This window comes from Giraffa tippelskirchi, chromosome 11, assembly GCF_054371585.1.
Source record: "Giraffa tippelskirchi isolate mGirTip1 chromosome 11, T2T-mGirTip1v1.2.pri, whole genome shotgun sequence".
NCBI classification, from domain to species: domain Eukaryota; kingdom Metazoa; phylum Chordata; class Mammalia; order Artiodactyla; family Giraffidae; genus Giraffa; species Giraffa tippelskirchi.
The window spans coordinates 40,932,753-40,952,049 of record NC_137285.1 but is presented as its reverse complement, the minus strand read 5'-3'; the positions used below and the strand labels follow the sequence as shown (position 1 = coordinate 40,952,049).

The following is a 19,297-nucleotide window of genomic DNA, read 5'->3' as shown; positions in this document are numbered from 1 at the left end:
AGTTATATCAAAATGCAAAAGGAAACACTTTTGCCTTAAGAGAGAGTGGACCACATGGGGTATGCAGTGCTGAATGCTGGCAGAATAAGGACATCCCAAGTAGAGGGATATTACAAAAGTGTATTTCAAATATATGCAAAAGTGTATTTAAAATATGAAGTCCATGAAGTTGGGTAGAGTATGAAAAAAGCTCGGTGAAAACTGCTTCAGGGACTTTAGTTGGAGAGAGGGGTGAATGATCTGTTAAAATGGGAAGAGACTGAAAATAAGACTATAGGTTAGAAGGTAATAATAATTTACATGACGTTGCCTTTAAGGCATATAGCTAATGGTAATGATAAGGAATTTGTACCATCATGGTAAAACCTGCACTTATGGAAGATAATCAATTCCCTTAGAAAAAGAGTTTTTCTACACTTGGAAAGCTGCTTCATCTCTTACTTTAGGATTAGCAGACCTTAAGGAAAGCGTTCCAAAGTATGTAATTTATTTGGGCAGTAATACCAGGAAAAACCAGTAGGGGAATGGAGAAATAAGACTAGGAAGGGAGAAGAAGGCAACCAATAAAGGATTTTTATCAGTCAAGCAAATTAACACTGTGGGTAACTGAAACTTAATCCCACTAATGAACTCTGTAAGCCAGTTTAGAAATAGGCTCAGAGTTATTCTAACATAGGGCATGGGAATTTGGGATTTTTACCTACCAATTTCCTTCATTCATTGTTTTTGGACTCTTATGGAATAGGCTGGGGACATGAATTCTACCCCACCTGTAGTCATCTACGTAGAAAAAAACTACACAGAAAGACTTTGCTCTTTAGGTGAGCAAAGGAGGCTTAGAAGGCCGAAAAAAATCAGAAGATGCAGAAATTTTAATGCAGGTAGTTTGAAATAAAGCAGGTGTCTGCTGAAATAGGGAAGGCAAGGAAAAAGGGCTAGAGCTATATTTTATCATTAAAAAATCTAATCATTATCATGAGTTCATTTTTTGTCACTTACATACCCTGTAGTTAGTCTGACATAGTTTTAAATATTCTAATACTAAGTGTTTCTCTTTTGTTTTTCTTACGGCAGACTAATCAACATTTTCTGAAAACAGTAACTGAACAAAGTGCGGAAATCGAGCAGCTCCGAAAACAACTTAGGTATTTTCAAAAGTAATTTTTGTTGTAATAATTACTTTTCTTCAGTGGAAGTGATGATGTCATAGTTCTTTCCATGAGTGTTTTTTTTTTTTTCCCTCCCTTTTAAACTTCTGTCATTTACTTCTCATGTGCATGGCCTTTTGAGTCTCAAGAGACTGAAATCAAGATTATTAGTCAGGAGGCAACTATAATACGTATATGTGAAAGGATGTCCCATGATGGCAAATCCAGTGCTTATAGAAAAAAATCAGTCCTCTTAAAAATTTGTTTCTACACATATTTTTCTTTGAATTCCCTCATAAGCAGACCCTAGGAGTTTCAAAGCATGTACATTGTTTAGAGGTAACACCAGTGAACAGCAGTAGAGAAGTAGGGAAGTGAGATCAGGGAGGGGAGGAGAAGGCAGCTAGTAAGGGGTTTTTAAAAATCACTCTGCTTAATACCATATGTATATTATGACCCAGTGGTTTAATCGTTGTTGCATTAATAGACTTCAGAGGATAAACTCCAAATGACAAAAATTTTTTTTTTTTTTACTTTTCATTCCCTTTGGTCATAATACTTAAAATTCAGAAGTGTAGTCATATAAGGTTCTGTACTATGATGCTGTCATGTAGAAATATCTTTAAATTGTAATGTATATTTATGTTTTACAAAAAATACATTGTTACTGTTTCTTAAATGAACCTTGCTATTTATTTTGTTTTTCCTACCATCATGTATTTTGCCCTGCAAATACATTAATCAGGTTTTTTAAAGGACTTTACAAAGTTTTGTATACCACTCTTTATATTTTTATTTTATTAACTTCACGAACTTGTAAAATTTAATTTAGTAAATTTACCTTCTTTCTCCCTAGGCAGTCTTACTTGTGGGCTTTTATTTAATTCTTATTTCTTTCAGCGTTAATGATTTTGCAGTTTAAAATAGTAATGATTTATTTAATTGCAAGATCATCTTCCTCTTTTTTTTTTCAAAATGAAAGTAGTTTTTTAAATTATAAAAGTAAAGTAAGTCCATTATAAAAATACTTTGGACAGTATGAAAACATCAAATTGCAATACAATTCTGACAGGAAGTTAATACAGACTCCACAGGTTAAGAGCACAGTCCCCAGTGTGACTGCACTCAACTCAAACACCAGCCACAAGTTCAGGGGTCCCCAGGCCACTCACACCTCTGATCAATTGAATGCAAATATTTTGGTGTTCCCCCTAAACCCCCAGGGTTGATAGTTCTCAAAAATGGCTCAGAGAACTCAGGAAAACACCATACTTGTGATTAAAATTTTATTACAAAGGACATAAATCAGAGCCAGCCAAAAGAAGAGACTTCGGGGTGAGATCTAGAAAGATCCCAAAAGCAGAGCTTTGTGTCCTCTTCCAATAAAATTAGTGTGTTTCGCCCTCCTGGGACATCAGTGTGTTTACCAACCAGGAGTCTCACCTAAGCCTCAGTGTCCTAAGTTTTTACTGAGGTCTTATTATGTGCATATGCTTTATATTGGGCTTTCCTGATGGCACAGCAGGTGAAGAATCTGCCTGCAATCTAGGAGACACGGTTCAATCCCTGGGTCGGGAAGATCCCCTGGAGAAGGGCATGGCAACCCACTCCAGTATTCTTTCCTGGAGAATCACATGGACACAGGAGCCTGGTGGGCTACAGTGCAAAGGGTCACAAAGAGTCGGACACAACTGAGCGGCTAAGCATGCTTTATATTAAATGTAGACAAGTTTACATTACAGTTAAGTGAAATTTATGATGACTGCATCAAAGAGCAAAATCCTATGTGAATCAGTTTCTGAATTTTAAGTGTTATGACTGATTGAATGAATCATTGATCACTTGATTGAACTTAATCTCCAGATCTCCTTCGCTCCCTGAGGGTCAGGCTGCTGTTGCTGCTAAGTCACTTTAGTCGTGTCCGACTCTGTGCGACCCCATAGACGGCAGCCCACCAGGCTCCCCCGTCCCTGGGATTCTCCAGGCAAGAACACTGGAGTGGGTTGCCATTTCCTTCTCCAATGCATGAAAGTGAAAAGGGAAAGTGAAGTCGCTCAGTCGTGTCCAACCTTTAGCGACCCCATGGACTGCAGCCCACCAGGTTCCTCCGTCCATGGGATTTTCCAGGCAGGAATACTGGAGTGGGTTGCCATTGCCTTCTCCGGAGGGTCAGGAGGTCAGGCCTATATCACATGGCTCAAAGCTCCAACTCTGTAGTTACATGGTTCGTCTTTCTAGTAGACCTCCTCCCATCCTGAAACTCTCTAGGGGCCTACCGTGAACCAGTTCATTAGCATAAACTCAGGGGTAGTCTCAAGTAAAGACATTGCCTTTACTTGGGAATAAGGGTTTATATGCCCCATCCTAGAAGCTTAGACAAAGACCAGACAAAGTCATTATGCAACTCAAGTGGAAAATAAAAATCTCATAATTCCATTATTTAGAGGTAACTATTATTAACTTCTTAAATGTATAACTTAGATTTGTGTATTTAAATATTTTAGTAAAAAAAAGGAGAGTGGTATACACACAGCCTATTTTTTTTATTTATAGATAATATGAATATCATAGCAATATTATCAACCATAACATTGTATAGTATACTACTATGGATGTGCTATATTTATTAGTTAAATTCTTAAATTCACTTTCTGCTTTTACTCCTTTTTCATATTTAATAGACTATTTAGTAGCCTTTTTATAGGCTACTTATTCATTGGACATTATATTAGCGCAGTTTTAAAACAGTAAATACATATAGTTAGTGTTAGATATTATTATTATTTATAGTGATTAAATATAATTTTAATACTACTAAAGAAATTAAAGTGAATCTTATCTAATTTAGGATGTTTAGAAGAAGGGCCAATTTGATTGAATCTTTTGTTATATACACTTTTTAAAACATCTTTTTAAAATTATTTTATCATAAAAACACGAGATACTAAAGCATAAACTGACAGAAACACACGGCATGGTAGAGCAAATCCATAATGCTAGTAAAGATTTTAACACTGATATAATCTGTGTCTGTTAAATATAAGTTAAATCTGATAAAGATTTAACTCTGATATAAAAGATGTGACTTACGTGATTAACAACGTGATTAACAACTTGATCTAACACACCTCTCTAAAACATTGCATCCATTCTTTCAATAAATATTTAGCAAGCATCAGCTATGTGCCAGACTCTACACATGGGATACATCAATGTACAATACAGCTAAAGACCTCTGTCCTTTTGGAACTTACATCTAGCAGGAGCAGGCAAACAATAAACATGATATCTTAGTATGTTAAGAGGCAATAAGTGCTAGAGAAGAACAAAGCAAAACAAAAAATCTACCGTTAATAAATTTTGCCAGGGAAGTACTTCTTAATCAAAATTTAAATGTAAGCCAAAAAGGTAAAAATTGATTTGAGTATGTTAAAATGTAAAGCTTGTGTTATAAAAATTAATATAAGTCAATTGAAGACATTTGCAAAGCATGCAGCTGACAGTGCATTAGTGTTGAGCATACATTGCCTAAGCATCAATAAAAATAAGTAAAACTCCATACACCATTGGGCAAAGGATATGAACAAACATTTCAAAAATATAGCAATCAGGAAAATGCAAGTTAATACTATGGAATATAGCAACAAGGTAAAAGATGATTATAGTATGATGCAATTCATATAGATTTCAAATGTTTTAAACAGTAATACATAGATTATGGACATGTATGTTTTAGTTATATATGACATATTCATATATATAAAATAATTCTAAAGTATGTATGTAATATATATACACATTTGTGTGTGCCTGTATATATATACACACACACACACATATTGTGCATGTGTGCATGCATGTACTATTAAAGAATAAAATAAAAACATGTCCAGGAATAGTATAGGGAAAATAATAGTAAAATATGGTAATTACATCCTGTGGAATACTGTTCATCATTTAGAAACATGTATTTACATGTAAAGATGTAGTAACAGAATCATAGGGTAGAGCTAGAAAACGAAGTTATGTTAAGAAAGTAAAAATATGTATCTATGGCACAAAAATACATACATGCAAATAATATATATTTTACCAGTATATGTATATATCCAGGGACGTGTCATATTTTAATGTGAACCTACAAAATGAAGGGGAATGAGAGAGACTGGGAATGAACAGGAAAATAAAAATAAACAAGAGCATATTTTTCACAGCTAATAGTCATGGGCAGATCGTGGAGTCACAGAAAAAATAGTGTGATTAACTCAGCTCTGCATTCAAGATTCAGAAAAGAGTGGAAGAATAAAAGAAAATGAGGTTTATGATATCAGGATAAATCAGGGTGTGGAAATTTTGGAAGGAAAATGAATAAGAAAATTGGTTCGTAAAGACTTGCTATAACATGATTGTTGTGTTAGTCACTCAGTCATGTCTGAGTCTTTGCGACCCCATGGACTGTAGCCTGCCAGACTCCACTGTCCTTGGAATTCTCCAGGCAAGAATACTGGAGTGAGTAGCCATTCCCTTCTCCAAGGGATCTTCCTCACCCCAGGGATTGAACCTGGGTTTCCTGCATTGCAGGCAGATTCTTTACCATCTGAGCCACCATATTGGGAAGCCCAATATGATGATAATGCAAGACAGTTTCTGAGACTTTGGTTCAGTTTGATTTCTTCTATTAATTCAGGAAGTTGAGCTAAATGATTATTAAGATACCTTTAGCGAGAAAATTTCACGATTCTTCTAATGCCCTTTAGCCCACTATCACTTAAGTTCTGCCCATTTTCTCTATATAGAGTCTTTAGTTTAATTCTCTATATAGAGTCTTTATAAAAAGCCTAGGCTTTTGATACTGGACTAAAGGATATTGGAAGAATCAAGAAATTTTATGGCTAAAGGTATCTTCATAATCATTTAGTTCAACTTCCTGAATTTATAGAAGAAACCAAACTGAACCAAAGTCTCAGAAATTGTCTTCCAGGGTTGCACAACAAATTCATAGAGGAGCCAAATTAGAACTTGTGTTTTGTAATTGCTACTCTAGTGAGTTTCTAAACCTGACTCGAACAGTATTCACAGCAGTAAGGAAGTCAAGAATGAAAGTTGATCGTTAAAGAATGATGAGTGGATATATTGTTTTTTTTTGACAAGTATGTTATTTGGTTTTTGGACATCTGAGTCTGAAGATTATAAATTGAGATTACAGATTAACAAAGCTAGTTTTGGTTTTCTAAAGCCGAAAACATCTTAAGTGTTTAACTGTCCATGAGCAACTTTGCCATAATATTTACTGACAATATCACATAGCTTAACACTAAGCAATTCAGAGTTGTATACATAAAACTATGCTTGCTTTTCCTGCCACAGGCTTGAAAGAACAGAAGGATAAGCAGATGCTTATTTTAGGGAAAAGGATGTTGCTTTCAAGTTTGACAGATTCTGAATGATGGGCATATTGATATTATCAGAATTTAGGTTTCGAGATGCCTTATATGTATATATCTGTGCCAGAAATAACTACAGTAGAAACTCTTTAAACACTAGCTTTGTGTAAGTGTATACTTATACTGAAAATTTACTAGTTTCAATTTGTTGTTTGATGTTAATGATACAAAAAAAATGAGAATCATGTGAACTTATAATTAAATCTTTTATCACTTTTCTTTTCAAGAGTTTCTAGTGATACCTATCATAGCAGACAAAACTTGTCAGCCTAGTTTCAAAGAACCGTCATTCACCTGGTCTTTCCCAACCTCCAGTTACATACTATAGTCATTTTGCTGTTTCTCATAAAGAACTTTCCATTCCTTCCTTTTTGCATTTGATCTTTATTCTGTTTTGTAGAAAATTTATAATTTTCTAAATCTAGTTTAAGCTTGCCCTCTCCAGGAATACTTCTCTCATTCATTCCAGCAGACTTTGTACTGTTCTTTTCTTGTGGATATACTGAGCATTTATTCCTTTTAACTGAGATTTTATGCTATTTTTTTCTTTAGGTGATTTTTTTTGTCATATATATTTGTTTATAATGTATATCCAGCTGAGTCATGAAAATAATTACTTTTCAGGCCGTATGTGCTCAGATTTTATATCTGCCTTGTGAAGTCTTTGAAGGAAAGGACTTCATTTGTGTGTCTTTTGGGAACAACAGTATTATCTTTATAAAAGTATGTAGTGTAAAGATTGACTCAAAAGCATTTGGGTAAGGGTTCATAGTATCTTTTTATTAGAGAGGCATTATCAGAGTATTTATTTTTAAAAAATTTTAGCCATTAAGGAATGATCTCATTAGCAGGCATAGATAACTGTTTTCATATAAAGAATCTGTAACTTAGCAATCTATTTTTATTTATTGAGGACATACATACTACATGTATGCTCTCAATGTAGAAACAGTGTTTAATAAGTTTATGTATGATGTGAAAGCCTCTAAATTGTTGAAATTTGACCTATTTCATCTTATGTACACTTTTGTGGCTTCAATAATCTCTAAAGATAAGAGCTTATTAAATTTTTGTAGCTCAAACTTCTCCTGGTTATCTCCACCAAGATAAGTCAGAGGTAATAAACTTAGCATGTTGTTAATATCTCCTGAATCTTTTCTTTGTATTTATAAATGGCATCATTCAGTTTCTGCTTCAGAAAATTAGGAGGCATCCTAAATTCTTTTCTGTCCCAACTCTACCTTCTAAATATCTCTCAGATCCTTCACTTCTGCATCATTATGTTGTTATTGCCTTTGCTCAGTCCATCATCTCATCTGAGCTTCTGCAGTAACCTCCAGATTGGCTTACCTCGTCTCCATCTTCCTTTTTCATGCTGTCATCAAAATGATCTTTCAGAAATAAAATCTGATCATGTCAGTCTCCTCAATGACTTCAAAATGCCTATAGGATATAATCGAAATTATTTAACATCACATGAAGTCTTCTATGACCTGACCCCTGGCTACTTAACTCTGTGTCTTGTCACTCTTCATCTCAGTTTCCTCAACTATTCCCAGCTACCCAAACAAGCTGTGCTATTTCATAAATCCCTCCCTTTGCTCAAATTGTTCAGGGTGCCCAAAATGCCTTTTCCTGATAAATATCTTCTCAGCTTTCAAGATTCAGAAGTGTCATATCTTCTAGAAATCACTTTCTGCATCTTTTGGTTTCTTCCTCCCCGGGTACAACCAAACGTGCCTTCCTGTGTGCCTCAGCCATAAGCTGCACATTTATCTGTCACAGTATTTTTAACACTTTAATGTACTTAATTCTTTACACATTAATCGCTTTGCTAGTTTTTAAGCTCCTTAAAAGTGTGGATCTTTATGTAGCCCTTTTTACCTTGCCATCATCTAAGACAGTGCTAGACACATGGCAAGATGCTCAAAAGAAAAAAAAAAAAACTTTCTGAGTCATGAAGTCAGTTAATCAATTAAATTGCATTTCTTCAGAGGGACAAAGCTAAACTTATTTATGTGGATTTTCTATTTGTGTATTTTGCCACCAATCTTTGGGGGCACAACTGTTTTCTTAAACTGTCATTATTTAGAAGATTACATTTTATATTCCTCAGCTGTGCAGTAACGTGTGTCCGCGTAGTACTCCTGTATGATGACATCTTGTGCTGCCGTGTTTTGTCCTGCCCAGTTGTGAATCATAGTTTTGTCCACTGTATCCCACCGTATCCTGTCACTTAGTGGAGTACTGCAGTGCCTGTGTTTAAATAACCCTTGTTTAACTTAATAATGGCCCCAAAGCACAAGAATAGTGATGCTGGCAATTCAGATATGCCAAGGAGAAGCCTTAAAGTGCTTCCTTTAATGAAATGGGGAAAGTTCTCTGTTTAATAAAGAAAAAAAGCTTCTGCTGAGGTTGCTAAGCCCAATGGTAAAAACAAATCTGCCTGAAATTGTGAAGAATGAAAAAGAAATTCATGCTGATTTTGCTGTTGCACCAAACTGCAAAAGTTACAGCCACGGTTCGTGGTAAGTGTTTAGTTAAGATGAAAAAGGCATTAAATTTGTACAATAAGAAAAAGACCACATTCACATAACTTCTATTATGACAATTGTTTTTTTAATTTTTGCCATTAATTTCTTATTGTGCCCAATTTAAGCTTTGATTTATGTGTTGTGTAGAAAAAAACATGGTATACGTCGGTTTCAGTAGGATCCACAGTTTTAGGCATCCACTGGGAGTCTTGGAACATATCTCCTGCAGATAAGGGGGGACTACTGTATATGTACCTCTGCCAGGTAATAGTTTTATTTTAGCTGAGATAACAGGTTTTTCTCAGATGTTCTATGTCCCAATTTGAATAATATTGTGTCTTTTATTAAAAAGATGCTGTGGAAATCTGAAATTCATCAATCACTAGTTTTGATTCATAGTGACTCTTGGAAACTACGCTATGTGAGAAATGGCCCTGAGCAGATGTGCTTAGTCATAAGAACTGCCAGACAGTTCCTTATGTGTTGGCAGCTAGTTTTTCTGAGAGTAGAAAACATGTTTTAAGAAATAGGGTTTTTCTGTCAGTTTCCTATCTCTTCACCCTGTTTTACTTTATTTATGGGGTTACTTAGCCAACCCTTATTCAAACATGTTTGTATCTTTACCATTTAAACTTTCAGGGGCATAAAGAATATAAGACTTTACTTCTAGAACATACTAGTCGAGAACAGAAAGAAATTCATAACTTCATGTTTGGAACTTTTGCCTCTAATAATAGGTGATTACTGGTTTATTTCAAAATATATATTTTATTGATAATTTTATTTTGCAGACACTCCACATTTGTATACCTGACCCAAAAGTACACTTCTGTGTGATGCGAAGTATAAAGAGCATAGACTTTGAAGTCAGACAGCTTTAGATTAGTATTCTTATTTTAAATTTTCTCTTGATTTGGCCACGTTGCTTAACTGAATGACCTTTAGTGTTTTTTTTTTAATGTCTATTGAAGTATAGTTGATTTGCAGTGTTGTGTTGGTTTCAGGTATAGAGCGAAGTGACTTCAGTTATGCATATACATATAGCCTCTCTTTTTTAAAGACTCTTTTCCCATAATAGAGTACTGAGTAGAGTTCCCTGTGCTATACACTAGTTCTTATTATTTATTTTATATATAATAGCTTGTATATGTCAATTCCAGTCTTCTAATTCTTAATCTCTGCGATAGAAAAAATTTCTCTCCCTTGCTTTGTTGTTGTTGCTGTTCATTTCTAGGAACTAGATGAAGCGTTGCTTTCTTTTCCCCTCCTTTCTATTGTTATATCCCCGTGTCTTGCCAACTGTACAACCCTAAACTTGTTTCTTCTTGTATGTTGTTCCATCACTTATATTCATTCTTTTTACAAATCTTAGTCCCTTATAGTTTCTTCTAAGACCTCAGGTGTGTATACACACCTCCCCTGATGATTCCTCAGATAACTGTATTTTCTGCTTCCCATTCTTTGAAATTGCTTGGAGGAAAAACCTGTAGTTGCTGTAGTTGTTCCTCAGAATTTCTTTCAATTTGAATTTGGTACCCTATCTCTATTCTCCTTCTCAAGTTGACTGGTGCCTTTTTTGCCTTAAAACAAAATCCTTCTTTCTACTTGGTTATTGATTCTTTTCAATTGATGATTTTTATGTCCTTGAAAATTTTTCTACTAGGTCTTTTTTGTTTGTGTCCTGACTTCTTCTCTGACTTTTGTCACTTTTTTTGCTTTTCCCATTTCCATCCTACCTGCTAAAAGTAGAAATTTCTTAAATTTCTGGCCGTGTTACACAGTCTCCCTGCCCCGCCCCCTCCTTGGATGACCGCCTTTACCCTGCCCAACTTAAGCTTTCGTCTCAATGACAGTGTTTCCCACATGTGGTCTTGATCACTTTGTTGAGCTCTATACCTGAATACTAGGGCAGTGTTTTTTAAACTATTTTTAGTTTAAAAATCTTAAACATAGAACCGTAATATATTGATAAATGTAGAATTGCTGTGATTGATGTGAGGAGGGAAATCTTCCCTGTCTTAGTAACTGATACTGTCTTCAAACCAGTGAATCTTGTTTGGTTCTGCTCTTTTGCTTTACCCTCACATCCAAGTCATATTTGCACTGATCCAGATGATCATAAATCCAGTCATCACCACTGTCATTGCTGCCCCAAGCCATCACTCTCTCTTGCTTGTCTTTGCTTCCTCTCTGTTTTTCCTGCTTTCTCTCTTACCCCACTGTTACTTATTCTCCACACACCAGCCCCAAAAATCTCCTCAGAGCATAAAGCAAATCACATCACTCACTTGCTTACAATACTCAGTGGGTTTCATTACAGTAGGAACAAATGCCAAAATTCTTTCCTTGCCCAGAGGCACTTATATTAGCTGATGTCTCTGCCTTCCTCTCTGTCTCCATCTTACACTTTTCTCTCTGTGATACATCCCAGCTAAGTGTTCTTTATTAAGTACTTTTCTCGTACTCTTTGCATTTATTGTTCATTCTTGCTGCCTGTAATTTCTTCACCTTGTGTGCGTGCATGTGTGCTCAGTCATGTCTGATTCCTTGCAAACCATGGACTGTAGCCCACCAGGCTCCTCTGACCATAGGATTTTCCAGGCAAGAATACTGGAGTGGGTTGCCATTTCCTTCTCCAACTTTCACCTTAGATTTTCTTAAATCAACCCCATTGTCTTGGTTAGCTCAAATATTCCTTAGTTACAGACAGGTTGTCACTGATGATCCAAGTCTCTCTCAGTTATATATCATTTGTTTCATTGCATTATCACATTCTGAAATTATCTCATTTATTTGCTTACATATTTGTTGTCTGTCTCCCCCTGAAGCAATATAAACCTTATGAGGTCAGAGGCTTTGTCTCCCTTGTTTGCCACTGCACCAGCAGTGCTGACAACAGTGCTTAGTGTAGTTCGGGTGAAAGTGAAAGTCGCTCAGTCGTGTCCAACTCTTTGTGACTCCATGGACTATACAGTCCATGTGATTCTCCAGGCCAGAAGACTGGAGTGGGTAGCCTTTCACTTCTCCAGGGGATCTTCCCAGCCCAGGGATCAAACCCAGGTCTGCCGCATTGCAGGTGGATTATTTACCAGCTGAGGCACAAGGGAAGCCCAAGAACACTAGAGTAGGTAGCCTATCCCTATACGGCGAATCTTCCTGCCCCAGGAATGGAACCGGGGTCTCCTGCATTGCAGGTGGATTCTTCACCAACTGAGCTATCAGGCAGTAGTTTGGGTTGGTGCTCAATAAAAATAAGCATAGGACTCCTGAAATAGCTAAAAATAAACAAAAGCTGAATGAGCCACGAACATGTGAAACTCAACATGTCCAGATTATATTCATAGTGCAAGACATATTACAAACATTCAATAAATATTTGTTCAAAGAGTGGATGGATAGAATCCCTTAAATTCTGTCTCTGTAAAATCTATGCAATCTCTCCCAGTGGAAATGCTTGCTTATTGTTACCATCCTTATGTAGACATTCCCTGCCTTTTATTCAAATTCCCAAAGTGTAGCTCTGATCCCATTATATCTGAGTAGCTCTCCATTGCCCTTAAATTAATACAGATTGCCTAACTTGTCAATTAAGGTCATTTACATTGTCGCTCCCGTTGCCTTTTCAGTCTTCCTTCCCTTCTTCCCTAAATAAGCCCTACACCTGCCTACCTTTATGCTTGAACTTATTTGTTCCTTCTTGAAGCTCTTTTTAGATTTACTCTTGTGAGATCTCTGCTTGTGGATTTACTGTTAGGCCTCTGCCAATTCTTACTTTGAATACCTCCCACTTTAATGTTCCCTAAACTAAATGCAAATGTACTACCTACTCTGAGTCATAATACTTCAATCTTTTCTGATGCTTGAAGTGTGCTTTGTAGTCCTCCTAAAGATTACTGTATCTAACCTATCTTTGTGTATTTTGTATTACCTTAAAGAACACCTTCTGTGTTCTAGATGTCACAGGTACTTGGTAAACATTTTTTGAGTATGCCCATTGCATAAGGCTGATTAATAATAGAAAGTGAATTAATATATACTTTGTCAGTGGTACCAAAAGTCATATAACTCTAAAACTATATTTGAAATAATTGTTTACAGTCTTTTTGTAATGGCAAACATTACTGATTGTGCAGTTATTCAGTAAAATCTAAGGCCATAGCTGTGTATCAGAATTATCTACAGAGATTCTGAACAACAGAGATGAGCAGGTACCACTCTGACATTCTGAATGAATAAGACTCAGAGACTGTGTATAATGTAGTTACAAAATGCTTGCTTTCGTACAAAGAAAGTATAGAGAACTACTACTGAAAAGTAAAAGTGTTAGTCACTCAGTTGTGTCTGACAAGTTTGATGGGAAATTATATTTCAACATAGAAATTAGGATTTTGAACTACTTTGAGTTATATATAATTTTGAATTATGTAAAAAATTATGTACGAATGAACTGTTTCCAAGACTAAATAGCCTCTGTTTTAAGGTTTTGATAACTCTGTACACAGATTATTAATATCTGTTGCTTTTTTTGTAGTCTTCTGTCCTTTGAAAAGTTTTAATCATTAGACTGCTACTGAAGATTAAAAGGAGAAAAAAATTAAACTTTTTCCGGTTTTGCTACTTGTAGTCAGTTTTCTAAAAGCAGAAGTGATCTTAGAAATTCAGAACTTTGTCTAAAATTGTTTGGGGATTTTCTAATTTTTAAGCATAAGTGATTGGCTTTATTTTACAGATAATTGCAGATGAACTTGCTAAAGTATGCATTTTTTCTTTTTTTTCCCTCAAAATGTTATCACTTCTCATTGTGTGAAACAAATACTGTACACATTTCTAGAATTCTCTTGACGTGAGCCTGCAAAAGACAGATAAAAACTTATCTTAAAATGGATTCAAATCTTAAAGATATTTATAATTAAAACATTTAATTTCTGTCCAAGTTAATGCTATAATTTAAGTGTATGCTTATATAAAATACATTGAGGTATATCATATGTTTTATATTTGGTTATACTTTGCTTAACAGAGCAAAGCTTTGCTTTTTAAAGATCAAACTTCTTTAATAAGTGATGAAAATCACATTAAAGAAAAATCTCAGAAATTTTAAATTGCTTAACAAAGAAGCATACCTAAAAGTAATGTGCTTTTAAAAATATTGCTTTTAGCAAAAATAAAATGTAACTATTCTTATTTATCAGTTTCTTTTAAAATAAAAACTAGTTTTAACCTTTATAAAAGGATATCCAAGCTTCCTTTGTGGCTCAGATGGTAAAGAATCTGCCTGCAGTGCAGGAGACCGGAGTTCGATTTCAGAGTGGGGAAGATCCCCTGGAGAAGGGGATCGCTACCTACTCTAGTATTCTTGCCTGGATAATTCCATGGATAGAGGAGCCTGGCAGGCTACGGTCCATGGAGTCGCAAAGAGTCAGACACGACTGAGTGACTAGCACTTTCACTTTTCTTTATTTATCTAAAAGATTTAATGTAAAATAGTGTAACTAGTTATTAAAGCTCCTTCATAAAATAAAATTAGAATTATATATGTTGAAACTTTAAAGATTTCACAAGTTTGAATATTTGAAGTGACTCATAAGACTCCACAGAGCATACTCACATAAGCTTCTATTTAAAGGCTAAGGATATTGTGCAATAATAAGTAAAAGAGCACAGGGGAAGCTTAGGAGGCCCAAGTGACATCCAGGCACAAATGCTGTATGGTCTTTATGCACACAAAGGTATGCTTTGTCTCCAGGTTGACCCACCAAGATGTGTATAGTGAATCTTGGCTTCAGGAAAGCTCAGAGAAGTTTTGTGTTTTTGTGTTTTTTTTCTTTGCCCCTCCGATCACATAGTCCAGTCTGGCTGCCTAACCAATTATACCAGGTGAAAGCCATCAGTAAACAGATCGTATTTGAGGGTTACCAGATGAGATTCAGACTTTAAGCAGCACACCATAAATCCCACTTTTCACTTTTTGGCCCAGAGGCAAGGCCAGATATTCAGGCATCCCTCAAGCTTTTGCAAACCAGCTATAAATTAATGCAATACCACACCATTCCTGACAACTCAAAATCTAAAGAGAGTCAAGATTATGATGATAGCTTACATTTGTATAAACTGCTGAAATTCCAGTACTTTGGCCACCTGATGCAAAGAACTAACTCATTGGAAAAGACCCTCATGCTGGGAAAGATTGAAGGCAGGAGGAGAAGGGGATGACAGAGGATGAGATGGTTGTATGATATCATGGACTCAATGAAAATGAATTTGAGCAAGCTCCAGGAGTTGGTGATGGACAGGGAAGCCTGGCATGCTGCAGTCCATGGGGTTGCAAAGAGTCAGACATGACTAAGCAACTGAACTGAACTGACAGTAAAGTTTATAAAGTAATTTAATATGCATTGCCTTATTTGAACTTTATGATATTTCTGGGAGTTATGCAGGAAAATTGTTTTTATCTCTATTTTATGACCTCAGTTCTGAACCTTAGACAAGTTAAGTCGTTGGCTCAGCTCTCAGTCTTCTGTGCTGATAGAGCCAAGTGTAGAGGATAGGTCTTACGACTTTAGTTGTAGAATATTTTTCAATATTTCATGTCAGAAGTAGATACAAAGAACTATATTTCTTTTCTGTCTTGTAGAACAGTGTAGGAATAAATAAGTATATATAAACTACTGTATATTTTCCCTAAAAAGCATAATAGCTGTTTGTATGTTTTAGGGAATATAGCTTAAGAGATTCTGTTTCAAATGAAAGACTCAGCTTCAAATAAGATACATTTTGAAGAACTGTTCACAAAATTATTCTTTTAGCATTTCCACACATGAATAAAAAATTGGACTTTCAAGATCTGAGTAAAATATCAAGACATAGTGGTACCTGTGACCCTCTGTCTCCTTTCCTTTTGTGCTCTCTCTGATTCATTTATGATCCATTTGCTTGTCTACCCTATGCCAGGTAGTGTGCTTACCCATGAGGATTTGAAAACTAATAAATATGGCCCTTGCCTCTAATGATCTTACATTCCATATTTTTCCCCATAAACTCACAGTTCCATGAGAGGAGTATCTGTTAACAGTGTGTAAAGTATTATGAATTATGAGAGCTGACATTCTAGAGACTTTTGCCTAGAAGTTAGAGAAGACTTGAAATGAGGAGACTTATGAGGAGACTTTTGAGCTAAGTCTTGAAGATTGTTAAGGAATTTATCAGTAAAAGCAAAAGAAGTCTACTCAAGTCAACTGTGAAAAAATAAACAAGGTTGTGATAAAGAAACATGGAGTTAGTAGTCTGTCATACTAGGAACATAAATCACATGAGGGGAACTAGCAAGAGATGAGACTCTCTGAGGCCAGATGGTGACTAACTTTAATAACTCATGCTGAGGAATATTGATTGTATACCCAAAGAAGTGAGGAATCCAGAAATCATTATTATACAAGAATTTTTGTCATCAGATAACTTTTGGGTGGGGGGGGGAGGCAGGTAGGATGCATTAAAGAGGAGACCAGAAGTCAGGAGATCAGTTTGTAGTCTATTAGAATAGTCCTGAGAAATGATGATGAGGCCAGTGATTGGGCCATGAAAGTAGAAATGGAATACACAGCTGAGATACCATTTAGAAGTAGACTCAGTAGGCAGATCAGCTAGAAATCAGGAAACCGTCTAGTACAGAGTCTTGGTTTTGGAAAATTATCTAATCGACCTCTCTGTTGTGGGACATGAGACTGCTGAGATACTCTTGTGGTTAAGTGAATTGAATTAAGCTACAACACTGATTACTCACAGAATTGGGTTCCTGACTTGCGGGTTCTCCATATTGCACATTCCTACTGTATCTCTAACACATAATTTTTTTTTCTTTAATCATGCTCTGACCTTCCATTTGTTTATACTTTACAGGGCACTTTAATGTATATTACCTATTTTGACCTGTCAGCAATCTCATGGCATAAGTAGAATAAGCATTATATTCCCTCTTCTGAGGGCAAGAAAGCCAAATCAGAGTGGGTGCTATGCTTGTTCAGAGGTTACTGAATTTTATCATTACTATATAAAATCTTACTCCTAAAGTTTTTCTTTTTAAAATATATAGAATTTTATAACTGGTAGATTTGTTGATTGATTCATATAGTAGATGCACTCCTGACATTGTTTCTTAGTTTACGTTTTACGTGCATTAGCATAAGGTGGTCTTGAGGTTGTTTTTGTTTTGTCACTTGGTGAATCAGTTTGCGTAGAAAAATATTTATTTTATGGCTAATAAAGTCAGATTTTTATAGATTGGGTTCATTTAAAACAAAGCTTATTCTTAAGTGCTTAATCTTATGAAACGTTATTGGTACCATTTTTCGGTAGACAGTATATCATAGAGCCGACTCATTGGAAAAGACCCTAATGCTGGAAAAAATTGGGGCCAGCAGAAGGGGATGGCAGAGGGTGAGACAGTTGGACAGCATTACTGACTCAATGGACATGAGTTTGAGCAAAATCTGAGAGATAGTGATGGAAAGGGAAGCCTGGCATGCTGCAGTCCATGGGGTTACAAAAAGTTGAACTCGACTTAGCAACTGAACAACAACAACAGATATTTTAGAGGACTCTTTAAATACCAATTTCATTACTTATTTTTGAATCCGTAAGCAAGTTGGCAAACCTCTGTCAACATACTGGCTTGACTTCAGTGAGACGATATCCACAGAACATTTAAGGCAGATCTGGGAACCTAAAAACTACCTGAAACATTTTAGGTATTATTAGATTTTTATTTCCTGTTGCTTTATGGTAATTAAGTATGTAATTATAGATATTGTTAAAGTCAAAAGTAATGAATTAACATTGTGAGTTTTGCATAAAATAATTTCTTTGGGTTCAATAGCACTGGTATGCTTTGTATTTATAATACATACATAAAATATAATTAAGAAATAAATATTGGCAGTTCCTACACTAAAATACCTTCCTTCCTAAAAGTGTATGTTTTTCCCCATAATCCACATGTTCAGTATTTCCACTTAGTGTTTAATTTAAAAATCTTTTTTTTGTTTTTTTTTAGAAAGTCTTATTATTCTAAAATCTTTTTTTGTGGGGAATCAAGAAGATATTAAAACTTATTTGATACTGCTAAAACATTCAGAAACTTGTCCTTTTTGTCCTTTGTAAAGAAAGTAATATTAGACTATATTGAGACATGTTTCAGTCCATTATGTTAAGAGGTTGTTATACTTCTAGTGTGTAAGGAATCATCAAGGTGTTGAAACTTGGGTTCATTTTCATAGAAAGGCCAATAAGCAATATTTCTCTAACTCTGTTCAGAAAATTACAGACATAGCTATAGTCTACATAATGCACTGACATTCTTGTAATTTATCAAGATGATAAAGTTCTTCATGAAATCGGTTGAATTATTTGAGTATAAAATGTAATTTATCCAATTAAAGTATTAATGACTCCCACTTTGAACTCATCCCTTCAGCTCTATTTTTTCTTCACTCTCTTCCACATAGAGAGATCTTTCAATATTTAGTAATAAAAGAATCTTTCAATATTTATCTCTTAGATTTATTTTTAGGTGTATTGTGGTTAGTACTGATTTTACCAAATTTAGATTTCTAATTTAAAAAATTTTTATCGTCTATGAAAATAGTATTTGTTAATTTACTTTGTATTTTAGGCAAGCCAAGTTAGATCTGAGACTTGCAGCAGCAAAAGTGGAAGAGTTAACTAAAGTGACTGAAGACCTTCAAGGACAGATGCAAAAGAAGGTATGTTCCTTTTTCTAAGACAACTTGGTATGATGCCTGTAGCTTTGTTTTCTGTGTATTTTATTGTCGATCTGTTTTGGATTAGGTGTTAACGAGAATTACTGGAAAATGAATTAATCATTTCATTGTCCTCTGAGTATGAAATTAGGAAGCTGAGTTATAACATTGGAAATAACTTCTTATTCCTGTTCACTATACCTGAAGTTAATAAACATGATATCATAATCATCCCTTAACACATCATTGCTGTAGTGCATGTTAATGTAAGATCCAGTTTGGGTTAACTGGTTAGATGTAGATGGAAAAGAGGTATTTAATACTACCTTTTGTTTAATACTACGTATTGTGTTATTTATTGGCATAAAAGACTGGTTCTTTTTATGTGTAATAGAGAAGTTTTACAAAGAGAAAAT

The 19,297-nt window shown here is 35.1% G+C and overlaps 1 protein-coding gene across 3 annotated transcripts in view; it reads left to right on the top strand.

The window, feature by feature from the left end:
• Nucleotides 1-19,297, top strand: part of SCLT1 (sodium channel and clathrin linker 1) — a 215,012-nt gene that overhangs the window by 85,949 nt on the left and 109,766 nt on the right. For all 3 annotated transcript variants that reach the window (XR_014068168.1, XM_081538256.1, XM_081538257.1), the window contains exons 9-10: nucleotides 1,075-1,145; nucleotides 18,794-18,884. Coding sequence is in view for 2 of the 3 variants with exons in the window: in XM_081538256.1 (XP_081394382.1) it covers nucleotides 1,075-1,145; nucleotides 18,794-18,884 (162 nt within the window). In the remaining variant the exon portion in view is untranslated. The remainder of the gene's footprint in view (nucleotides 1-1,074; nucleotides 1,146-18,793; nucleotides 18,885-19,297) is intronic.